A 12,209-nucleotide genomic window follows, 5' to 3' on the forward strand; every position below is an offset into this window, starting at 1 on the left:
CCACCAGTTCCTGTGGTCCAAGCACCTGAGAAAGCATCAGCTGTGAGGCCCATACATTTTCTGAGCCTTGAGGGGGAAAAAAAAGCAGCAACTGAAGCTGGAGAAAGAGGAAAATCTATTCTCAAGAGCAGGGGAAGCTTAATTTTGGGACAAGGGGTGAGTTCCTTATGTGGGGGCAGTGACTCCAGCAGGCAGCACCTTTGCATTAACAACATGAAGACAATGCTATGGTTTATTTAAACATAAATGCAATTTCTTAAAAAGAAACTAAAACCTCAGAGTGTAACCTCTGCCTCTGATGAAGAAGAAAGCATTGGGAAAAGCTGATTTTAAAAACAAAAGGCACTTAAAAATGGGCTCCAACTGAAAAGGATTTTGCACAAACCTCATGCCTGGAGCTGTTCAGAGTTCAGTGGCCACTTAAACAAATGCAGTGTAGAGAGCACAAGAGGACCAGAGCCACCCCTTCCTGTGCACAGACAATGCCTGTCCCCACAAGGAGGGACAGTTGTTCCCTCTCCCCTTTTTGGATGCTGTATTTCCTGGGCTGAGTGACCCACAAAGCCACTCCCAAACCAGCGTTAAATCACATCTCCCACCCTCAGGGGAACATGAAACAAGAAGAAAAAAGCCAGTTTTGGGGATGTGTGGGAGGAAGGAAACCAAAAGCTGGGAGATGCTGAGAGCCATGGCTTGGCTGAGCAGGTTCAAAGAGCTCTGAAATCCACAGGGTAAGTTTTTGCTGCAGCTCATTGTGGGTGCAAAGCGAGCCAAAAAGGTTCAAAAAGCCTCAGGAAAACCTTTTCCTCCCCACCCCCAGCAAACTACACAGTAGTCCCTTAAGTGGCAACTTTTTTCCCAGTTTTCCAAGCAAACCTTTGAGTGTGAGAAGGGGAGGACACAGACGCTGCACCGGGGGAGCTGCAGGGCCGGGCTGGCCTGGGCGACGTTCCAGCCGTCTCCAGAGGCTCGGGGTGGGATCGTGGTGGGACATGGTGGGAACATGGTGGGAACATGCCCGTGGACACATGCAGGGCTGGAGGAACGGGCTGCCTTTGGGCAGGGAGCTCAGCTGGCTGCCAGGGATGGGGCAGCCACAGCCAAAGGGCAGCTTGGTGCTCGTTCTGCATCGCGTCCCTCGCTGGGTGCCACGGTGGGAGCACCAAGGGGAAGGTGCCACGCTGAGCACGGACTCACACATTCAGTGACTCATTAAGCTCCCCAATTAATTAACTGCAAGCGTGTGCTGATGACAGGTTGCTGGTTGGCTGCTTAGTCTCAGAAAATACTTTTGGATTAATGGTGTAATAGAGCTCCATAAATAAAAAGGGGACTTTGCTTTTTTCCAATGACTAAAAGTAACCATGTCTGGAAAGGCATTGATGTATTTGCTGAGTAAGGCCTTGAGCAGGTTCCTCCATGTTCTTAGCAAGACCATCCATGGAATCCATAAATAGGGGGTGGGAGGGGGAGTTCTTCAACGTGGTGAGTCTTGGACAGGAGTGGCAGATTGCTCATTTTAGTCGCTCCACGAGTCCCTGCGTCAGTCCGAGGTGCAAAAGCTGGGATCTGGACAGAGTTGCCAGGTGAGGGAAACATTCCAGGAGCTTCTCCCAGCACAGTTCCAGCAGGCTGGGCACCACCAGCCACATTTTGAACAGGGAGCCAGTCCGTTTGTTTTCGTGGATGTTGACCACCCCTCCGTGCACGTACATGCAGCCAGCCTGGGAGGGGAAGGGGGACAGGAGTTACAGAGGCAGGAAAAGCAGGAATGGGATTAATTCCCACCTCCCACCCTCCAGCAGGGCTGGCACTGCCTCAGCCACTCTGGGATCCTCTGAGTCAAGGAGGAATCACTGCTGGAGGGGCCATGTCTCATCCTAATCCACTCACCCACCACCTCTGAGCACTGTGCTCTGAGGTTTGGGTGATTTCCATCCCAAGAAATCCATTTTAGGAGTGTGGCAAAGTGTTAATAAAGTAGCACAGAGCCCTACTCGTGTTCCAGCTGAAAAGAATGTATTTTTAAACTCCACCCACCTCACACAGACATCCTGCATTCCCTTGGCTCAGCACAAGCCTGCTCCAGGGATGACAGGAACACAGAGATGGGAATAACTCAGCTGCTGAGTGGGGTTTTTTTCCACAGGCTGGCAAAGAAAGGACATTCCAGCTGTCCAGGGAACACTGAGCTGCCTGGGAAACACCTTTATCAGCCTTCCCAGGAAAAGCTGCATTTGTAACATTCCCCAAATGCAGTGACACCAAGGAATGTGATCTCTGCCCTGAGGAGCTGAGGGAGGTGAGGGCACAGCCAAAGGCACTTCTTGCTGCCTGATAATTACCAATCCCAGGTCTCCAGCCTTCTACCTAAGGCCAAAAGCTCTGGCAATACCAACATCCCTTAGTGGCTTCCCAAGGGCTGGAAACAGCCTCATCCAATCCTTCACCTCAGGCTGCTCTCACTAGGATAAAATCACTTTACTCAGGGAGTATTTGTGCTTTTTTTTCCCTTTTACAAGCAGGAGTTGCTGTTCCCACACAGACTTTAAAAGCTCAAATTCTGCATCGTTTCTTTCAGAAAGCAAAATCCACAGTGTGGTTCCACTCCTCAAAGAGCAGCAGGAAGAGGAGCCTCCCAAAAGCTGCTGCATGCAGTGGAGGTGACTTTCTTGGGAACAGCAGCTCTATCTGCAGCCCACAGCACGGTAAGAGTGCTTGGAGGAACAAGAGGAGTCACTTACTGGGGTGACAGCAGCACAGTGGAAGTACACAGGCTCTGGCATGGCAGCTGGCAGCTTCACCCACTGGAAAGTCTGGAGGTTCAGCTTCCAAACATCTCCCAGGATCACCTCTCCGTTGTAGCCCCCACACACGAACACATCTGCAAGAGAGGGGATGTGGGGAGGTGCCAGGCCCAGCCCAGCCCTGCCAGGAGCCAGGGACAGCTTGGGGACAGCTCAGGGATCTCCCTCCCTCACAGGTTTGGGATCAGGAACTGCTGCACCTCAACAAAGGCTCCCAGGAGCTCCCAGATCAGGCCCACCACAAAGCAGAGGCCACCTAAAGACTCCCAGCTGGCTTGGGTGGGAAGGGACCTCAGAGTCCATCCAGATCCAGCCTGATGGGCAGGGACACCTCCCCCTGTCCCAGCCCCAGTGTCCAACCTTGGCCATTGCAGGGATCAGGGGCAGCCCCAGCTGCTCTGGGAATCCCTTCCCAAAATCCCACCCCAGGCTCCCTCTCCAGGGAATTCCCTCCATTCCCAGCTCTCCCAGCCTGCCATTGGATCCATCCCCACCCCGACTCCTCTCCAGGAAGGAATTTTGGGGTCTGGGGGCTTCACTGGGAACCTCAGCACTCCAGGAAGGGTCTCCCTTCCCTTTGCCATCCCCAACTTCCATAAAAATCCCTGGGGATGGATTCTGAGTGTCCCAAATCCCAGAATGGTTTGGGTGGGAAGGGCCCTTCAAGCCCATCCCATTCCAGTCCCACCATCCCAGGCTGCTCCAGCCTGGCCTTGGGCACTGCAGGGATCAGGGGCAGCCCCAGCTGCTCTGGCAATGCCAGCCCAGGCAGGAATTGCTCATTGCCAAGATGCCACCCATGGCTGCCCTCTGGCAGTGGGAGCCATTCCCTGGGTGCTGTCCCTGCAGGCCTTGTCCCCAGTCCCTCTGCAGCTCTGCTGGAGCCCCTGCAGGCCCTGCCATGTGCTGGGAGCTCTCCCTGGAGCCTTCCCTGCTCCAGGGAACATTCCCAGCTCTCCCTGGATCCCTCCCTGCTCCAGGGAACATTCCCAGCTCTCCCTGGATCCCTCCCTGCTCCAGGGGAACATTCCCAGCTCTCCCTGGATCCCTCCCTGCTCCAGGGGACATTCCCAGCTCTCCCTGGATCCCTCCCTGCTCCAGGGGAACATTCCCAGCTCTCCCAGCCTGGCTCCAGCCCTGCAGCAGCTCCATGGGTTCCTCTGGGCTCTCTCCAGGTGCTGCTGCTGTGTCCCCAGGGCTGGGGCTGCTCTGCAGATGGGGTCTCACTGAGAGGGGCAGAATCCCCCATCCCCTGCTGCCCACACTGGGGGTCAGGGAGGATTTCTGCCTCATGTCCCCCTCCCCAGCCTGCCCATGACCCCAAGGCCACCATGGCAGCCTCAGGGCTGAATGCCACTGCAGGCAGGAGAGCATTCCCTCCTCTCACAGCCCAGACACCTGGGCTTGATCAGATTCCAGGGATTTTAAACCCCAGGGAGCAGCCCCAGCTCCCAGCCCTGCCTTGCTCCCAGCTTTGCCCAAGTTCTCAGCTCAGGGACTCCCAAATCCTCCTGGAGGGCTGGAAGCACCTCCCAGCTCCTGCCTCACTTTTACTGGCACAATCAACGCTCCCAGGAAATACAATCCAGCATTTCCCTCCACCCTTCAACAGAGAGCATTCTGCCACTGACCTGAAGGGTTTGGAAAAGAGGGATCAAGATTGTAACTGGTTTTTCACTGCAGAAGAAGGAATGGTGCCAAGTGGGCAGCTTAAAGCCTGTCAGTGAGGAAAAATCCTCTTCCAGAAGAGCCACGTGGTCCCTGCAGCTCTCTCCAACTCCCCCCTGTTTGTTGTACAAGATACACCAATTTTCCAGAGGTAAATCTTACCATTTTTTATCTGCACACAGCTGTGGCATCTTCTGGCTGCTGGGAAGCCTGGGGACAATAAATTTAAAAATTTATATCAGGAATAATTGCTTTAAAGTGCTTGTGCAAGTGGTGATTTTGTCTCAGCATTTAATGATGGAGTTTCATTGTTAAGAGGTTCTGCTTTCCTGCTATCCCAGGTATAAAAGGTGCCATTTTAAGCAGCTGTTTCAGGTTTGAGTCCTAACTTCTCTCTGGGGAAGGAAGAAAATGCTGGAATTTTGTTCCCCAGAGTCTCCAGTCTGGCTTGGTGAAAAGCAGCTGTGGGACTCCAGGGGAAGCCCAGGGCTCAAAGGGAGCAGGGATGGTTGGGATCCCCTGGGAGCAGATCCAGGCACTGCCACCCTTCCCAGGCAGGGAGAGAGGGAAGCCAGACTGCCAAACCCCCTGGATGGGCTCATCCCAGTGCTGCAGCACCAGCAGGGTCTCAAATCCAGATAAAGCCACAGATTGAACAAGAAAACTGCACCTTGAAGCACCTTGGCCACTCTGGCTCCCAGGGAAAGAGGGAAACCCCAAACTCACCGACTTTCTCGTGAGGCTTTGTGGTGATCTCCTCCCAGGTGTTGGTCTCCAGGTTGTAGGCGTGGATCTGGGGGAAGAACAGGAGCCATGAGATCCTCCAGGTGCTGCAGCCACAGGCTCTGACCCTCTATAAATAAATCCCTTTTTTTCTTTAAGTGGAAACCCAAAAATAGCTGATCCCAGCCAGTGACTAAGCAGGTCTAAAATCACCTTTCAAGCTCCATCCCAGCTTTGCTATTTCAGCCCTACAGCTGAAAAAAAGAAAAGAATTTTGCTTTTGAAAAGAGCTGGACCAATTAAAATCCACACCCTTGAGCTCTCAGAAGGATTTAGAAATCCCTTTCTCCTGCTGCACACAGGGAGAAAAATGGGACAATGGAGAGATGAAATGTCACATAAAGTGCTGCAGACTCCACTTTTATGGAAGCAGAGCACTATTTAAAGTGGCCACAGATTCATCACCAGGACACTTGTGGCAAATCCAGGTTTTACAGGAATAGGAGAACAATCTGCTCCCAATTATCTTTTTTTTTTTCGTTTCTTTTTACCAAGCTCTCCAGGCAAAGCCAGATGGAGAGGCTGTGCTGGTAATTCCTCAGTGTGGAAAATCTCCTGTGCAGGGTTCCAAATGCCTCACCTTATCCAGGGAATAAGCTGTCCAGGAAGTTCCACCTCCCAGGATATAAATCCTTTGACCATCATGAGCAATTTCATGTCTGTACCTGAAGGTGCAGAGCAGCACAATCAGCAACAATAGAAAACTTTCTAGAAATCACCATCAAATTCCAGGGATTTCAGCAGAAACTCCCAGGCCTGGCTCTGCTGCATCAGTCCCTCAGGCTGGGAGCACTCAGGAGATGTGGGAGCTTTCCTGAGCCCTCCAAGCAGCACCCCAGAAGTCTGAAAGGCATTTTCTGATTGCAGAGCAATTACTGAATAATTAAGTGCAAGGATTAGTGAGTACCAGGACAGCCAGCAATATTCCAGCCCCTTCTAAGGGAGGTGTCCAAGGCCAGGCTGGGCAGGGCTTGGAGCAACCTGGGATAGTGCAAAGTGTCCCTGTCTGTGGCAGAGGGGTGGAATTAGATTTATTTTAAGATTCCTATGAACCCAAACCATTCTGAGATTCTTCCATTCCCAATTCCCTGCTCTCATTTGGACACCAAACCAGGGATGAGAGCGACAAAAATCGTTCCTGCCAATGCCACAACAAATCCCAGCAAAGGAGGGCTGGAAATGGCAACCAGAGCAAGGTATCCCAAAGCTCCCCATTCCCTGCCTCCCAAAAAAGCCCCCTGAGGCTGCCCAGCTGCTCACCTCTCCTCTGGCATGTCACAGGACATATTGTTTGGCTTCAGCTGGATCCACTCCCGGGTGTTGAGGTCCAGCTTGTGCAGGTCAGTGCTGTAGATGTAGCCAGTTGTTCCTCCAAACACGTAGAGACAGCCATTGATGATGGCCATGGCCTGGCAGGGACACCAGAGAGGGCTTGGGGACACCTGGGGCTGCAGGAGGGGAATTCCTGCTCCTCCAAAGCAGGTGTGCACCAGCAACAAGGGTCAGCCCTGTGCTCAGTGTCAGCTCATCTTCTTATTCATCCACTCTGTGGCAAGTCTTAAAGGGTGTAATTGTAATATAAAGGGACTCCAGGAACTTGCATTTGGAGTTTTGGGTTTTAAGGGCTTTGACTACCAACCATTCCTTAAATCACTTTTTAAATTTTCATTTAGAGCTTTGGGTTTTGAAGGTTTTGACTACCAACCACTCCTTGGATCGCTTTTTCCATCTCCATTTAGAACTTTGGGTTCTGAAGGCTTGGACTATGACCCACTCCTTAAATCACTTTTTTATTTTTAGAGTTTTGGGTTTTGAAGGTTTTGACTGTGACCCACTCCTTAAATCACTTTTTTATCTTCATTTAGAGTTTTGTGTTTTGAACGTTTTTTACTCACCAACCACTTCTTAAATCACTTTTTTATTTTTAGAGTTTTGGGTTTTGAAGGTTTTGACTGTGACCCACTCCTTAAATCACTTTTTCCATCTCCATTTAGAGCTTCGGCTTTTGAAGGTTTTTGACTACCAATCACTCCTTAGATCGCTTTTTAATTTTTATTTAGTTTTGGGTTTTGACTACAAACCCCTCCTTAAATCACATTTCAAATTTTCATTTAGAGTTTTGGCTTTTGAAGGTTTTGACCATGACCAACCCCTTAAATCACTTTTTTATTTTTAGTTAGAGTTTTGGGTTTTGAAAGTTTTTGACTATGACCCACTCCTTAAATCACTTTTTTTATTTTTATTTTGAGTTTTGTGTTTTAAGGGCTTTGACTACCAACCACTCCTTAAATCACTTTTTTCATCTTCATTTAGAGCTTTGGGTTCTGAAGGTTTTGACTATGAACCACTCCTTAAATCACTTCTTCAGTTTCATTTAGAGTTTTGGGTTTTGAAGGTTTTGACTACAAATCACTCCTTAAATCACTTTTTTCATGTTCATTTAGAACTTTGGGTTTTGAAGGTTTTGACTATGACCCACTCCTTAAATTGATTTTTTATTTTTATTTAGGGTTTTGAAGGTTTTGACTACGAACCACTTCTTAAATCACCCTCATTTTCATTTAGAGTTTTGGGTTTTGAAGGTTTTTGACTATGACCCACTCCTTAAATCACTTTATATTTTCATTTAGAACTTTGGGTTTTGCAGGTTTTTGACTATGACCCACTCCTTAAATTGAGTTTTTATTTTTATTTAGGGTTTTGAAGGTTTTTGACTATGACCCACTCCTTAAATCACTTTTTTCATCTTCATTTAGAATTTTGTGTTTTGAAGGTTTTTTACTAACCAACCACTCCTTAAATCACTTTTTTATTTTCATTTAGAGTTTTGGATTTTGAAGGTTTTGACCATGACCAACCTCTTAAATCACTTTTTTATTTTTATTTAGTTTTGGGTTTTGAAGGTTTTGACTAACAACCACTCCTTAAATCACTTTTTTCATCTTAATTTAGAACTTTGGGGTTTGAAGGTGTTATGACCCACTACTTAAATCACATTTTCAGTTTCATTTAGAGTTTTGGGTTTTGAAAGTTTTTGACTACAAATCCCTCCTTAAATAATTTTTTATACTTTCATTTAGATCTTTGGGTTTTGAAGGTTTTGACTACAAATCCCTTCTTAAATCACTTTTTAAATTTTCATGTAAAGTTTAGGGTTTTGAAGGTTTTGACCATGACCCACCCCTTAAATCACTTTTTTATTTACAGTTTTGTGTTTTGAAGGTTTTTGACTGTGAACCCCTCCTTAAATCACTTTCTTATTTTCATTTAGAGTTTTGTGTTTTAAGGGCTTTGACTACCAACCACTCCTTAAATCACTTTTTTCATCTTCATTTAGAGCTTTGGGTATTGAAGGTTTTGACTATGAACCACTCCTTAAATCACTTTTTCAATTTCATTTAGAGTTTTGGGTTTTGAAGGTTTTGACTACAAACCACTCCTTAAATCACTTTTTATACTTTCATTTAGAACTTTGGGTTTTGAAGGTTTTGACTATGACCCACTCCTTAAATCACTTTTAAAATTTTCATTTAGAGCTTTGGGTTTTGAAGGTTTTTGACTACCAACCACACCTTAGATCGCTTTTTTATTTTTATTTAGAGTTTTGGGTTTTAAGGGCTTTGACTATGAACCACTCCTTAAATCACTTTTTATATTTTCATTTAGAACTTTGGGTTTTGACTATGAACCACTCCTTAAATCACTTTTTATATCTTCATTTAGAACTTTGGGGTTTTTTTGACTACAAACCCCTCCTTAAATCACACTTTTCTCATTCAGCTGCACCAGACATTAATGAACAAATTCTGCCCTTTCTAACTAGGAGAAAACCTCCCTTCCTTTGAAATCTCCACGAACCAAAGCTGCTTCATTTCTTTATGAAGCACACCTGCTTTCCCTCGTGCTTCCCCACGTTGGGAGCAGCTCTGGGGGGGCACAGAGAGGGGACTGGGGTGCTCTGGGGGCTCCCTGTGCCGTACCTGGCCGTAGATGCGGTTGGGTTTCTTGCCGCGGCAGCTGAGCAGAGCCCATCTCTTGTACTTGACGTTGCACACGTGGACGTCGTTGCCGTTGCTCTCTCCAAAGGGGATCCCGGTGCCCCCAAACACCAGCAGGTTGTTGCCATGTAAAACAACTGGGGGAGAGGGAAAACAGGGGGACTCATTGCTGGGAGAACAGGGTTTATCCAGCCTGGGCTGGCCTTGGAGCAAGCTGCTCCAGAGAAGGCTGGCCATGCCCATGGGATGGGAATTGGATGGTCCTTAAGCTCCCTTCCAACCCAAACCATTCCCAAATAATTTTTCCAGGCTGGGCTGGGCTTGGAGCAACCTGCTCCAGAGAAGGCTGGCCATGCCCATGGGATGGGAATTGGATGATCTTTAAGCTCCCTTCCAACCCAAATAATTTTTCCAGGCTGGACTGGCCTTGAAGCAAGCTGTTCCAGAGAAGGTTGCCCATGGGATGGGAATTGGATGATCTTTAAGCTCCTATCCAATCCAACTCATTTGTCCAGGCTGGGCTGGGCTTGGAGCAAGCTGCTCCAGAGAAGGTTGCCCATGCCCATGGTATGGGAATTGAAAGATCCTTAAGCTCCTTTCCAACCCAAACCATTCCCAAATCATTTTCCCAGGCTGGGCTTGGAGCAAGCTGCTCTAGGGAAGGTGTTCCCATCCATGGTATGGGAATTGGATGATCTTTAAGCTCCCTTCCAACCCAAACCACTTCCAAATCATTTTTCTAGGCTGGGCTTGGAGCAAGCTGCTCTAGGGAAGGTTGCCCATGGCATGGAATTGGATGAACCCAAACCATTCCCAAATAATTTTTCCAGGCTGGGCTTGGAGCAAGCTGCTCTAGGGAAGGTGTCCCTATCCATGATATGGAACTGGATGATTTTTAAGCTCCCTTCCAACCCAAACCATTCCCAAATCATTTTTCCAGGCTGGGCTTTTGGAGCAACCTGTTCTAGGGAAGGTGTCCCTATCCATGGTATGGCATTGGATGCTCTTTAGGCTCCCTTTCAACTCAAATAATTTTTCCAGGAGTGGGCTTGGAGCAAGCTGCTCTAAGGAAGGTGTCCCTATCCATGGTATGGGAATTGGATGATCTTTAAGCTCCTTTCCAACCCAAACCATTCCCAAATAATTTTTCCAGGCTGGACTGGGCTTGGAGCAAGCTGCTCTAGGGAAGGTTGCCCATGCCCATGGTATGGAATTGGATGATCTTTAAGCTCCTATCCAACGCAAACCATTCCCAAATAATTTTTCCAGGCTGGACTGGGCTTGGAGCAAGCTGCTCCATGGGATTGGATGATCTTTAGGCTCCCTTCAAACCCAAACCATTCCAGGTTTCCCTGCAGTGCTCAGTACTGCTCAAATTCCCTACAACCCACCCCGTGCATTGATGGCTTTGAGAGGCTGTAAAGGAGAAAGGATCCCAACTAAAACCATGGTAACCAAAGGTCTGCTGTGAAAAGTGAACAAAGACAGCTATTTTTGGATGCTGGGAGATGTCTGCATGAGGCACCTTCCTGCTGAAAGCCCAGCAAGGTAAACACCTGGAAAACACCTCTTGCTTTCCCGTTTTTTTCTTTCCTTCTGCCTCAATTGAGCAAAAATGGAAAGAAAAATCCCAAACCCAACCCAACCTCAGAGCCCAGTTGGAAAAGTAGCATCCAGATTTCCAATTCCTGCCTGGATTAAAACAGGCAGGATGAAAATAGCTGCAGGAGCGGGCACAGGAGGAGTTGGATTTCCGTACGTACGTGACATGGAGGCCAGCTCCCTGGGCATGTAGCCCTCGGTGCCCATCTGGTGCCAGGTGTCTGTGGCAAAGTTGTACCTCCAGAGCTCCCTGAAGAGGGGGTAGTCCTCGTTCTCTGGGCCCCCAGACTCATCGTAGTCGGGGTTGTAGCCCCCGAAGACGTAGAGGTTGGAACTGTCGGCCACGCAGCGATGGCCGCTCCTGGCCGGGGGGCACCTGTGGCCTGCAGGAGGAGGAGGAGAAACAACAGCTCCACAAGGGCTCAGGGCGTGCCAGGCTCAGCAGGGCACCCACTGGGCTGGAATCCACTGGGGATCCACAGGGAAGGGTCTCTGCAGCAGGAGGCAATGGCTGTGGAAGGACAAGCTGGAAAGGGACACTGTGTGTGTCACCGGCTCAGCCTTGGACCACCACAATCCTTCCACTACAGCCCTTCTGAGGTGTTGGAGAAAATCCCTCTTCTTTCATTCTGTTTGGCAAAGTTCACTTAGAAACAATTCCAAACGTCTGTATTTAGAGCTGCCCAATAGAGAAAAAAATCAAGGATTTGCTTTCCCTCTGACAAAAACCTCTCCATGACTTCCCCCTTTGTTCCTTGGATCTCAACACTTTCTCTAAGTCACTCAATTTTCTGTCACTAAACAGAACACTTCAGTTCAGTTTAGTGACAGAAAATTTGGTGACTTTTGTCCCTAAACAGGTCTGACAGAACAGGAAATCTGCTCCTGAAGGAAGGCATTTGCACTGGAAGGAGCAGGGAACCCAGATGGGATCCTACAGGAGGATCCATCCCCAAAGGAATCATCTGCCTGCCCACCCCTAAAACTCAGTGGAAATAAAAGCAGGGAGGACAATTCCAGCTCAGCTCTCCACTGGAACAGATAAAAAGATGGATTCAGCCAAGGAAAAACCAACCAGGAATAGTCAGAGGTAACAGAAATCAAGGTCTTGGCTGACAATTGGCCAAAACAAACCCAAACAAATCAGCGACCTTCACCTCCCACCTGCTCCCACAGACTTTTTTACGGATTTTAGGATGGAAAAGGAGCCAGGAAAGCATCTAATGAGGACCCAGAATGTTTTCTTCTGTTATAATTCCCAGCAGTGAATCCAACACTGCAAAAAAAAAACCAAAAAAAACCAAACCAAAAACCCCCCCAAAAAACCTCCAAAAAACCAAAAAAAATCCAA

General features: G+C 48.3%; 1 protein-coding gene across 1 annotated transcript in view; it reads right to left on the reverse strand.

Moving 5' to 3' along the window:
- Nucleotides 1-1,369: 1,369 nt before the first annotated feature.
- KLHDC10 (kelch domain containing 10) overlaps nucleotides 1,370-12,209 on the reverse strand; it is a 20,183-nt gene continuing 9,343 nt past the window's right edge. Inside the window, exons 2-9 of the mRNA XM_054293678.1 lie at nucleotides 11,020-11,241; nucleotides 9,239-9,393; nucleotides 6,519-6,667; nucleotides 5,839-5,923; nucleotides 5,202-5,268; nucleotides 4,638-4,685; nucleotides 2,745-2,884; nucleotides 1,370-1,724 (exon numbers count right to left, since the gene is read on the reverse strand). Of these exons, the coding sequence (XP_054149653.1) occupies nucleotides 1,515-1,724; nucleotides 2,745-2,884; nucleotides 4,638-4,685; nucleotides 5,202-5,268; nucleotides 5,839-5,923; nucleotides 6,519-6,667; nucleotides 9,239-9,393; nucleotides 11,020-11,241 (1,076 nt within the window). The 3' untranslated portion in view covers nucleotides 1,370-1,514. The remainder of the gene's footprint in view (nucleotides 1,725-2,744; nucleotides 2,885-4,637; nucleotides 4,686-5,201; nucleotides 5,269-5,838; nucleotides 5,924-6,518; nucleotides 6,668-9,238; nucleotides 9,394-11,019; nucleotides 11,242-12,209) is intronic.

Source organism: Melozone crissalis, unplaced genomic scaffold, assembly GCF_028551555.1.
Source record: "Melozone crissalis strain CALT ecotype California unplaced genomic scaffold, PUWL_Pcris_2 ptg000176l_1, whole genome shotgun sequence".
In the NCBI taxonomy this organism is placed as follows: domain Eukaryota; kingdom Metazoa; phylum Chordata; class Aves; order Passeriformes; family Passerellidae; genus Melozone; species Melozone crissalis.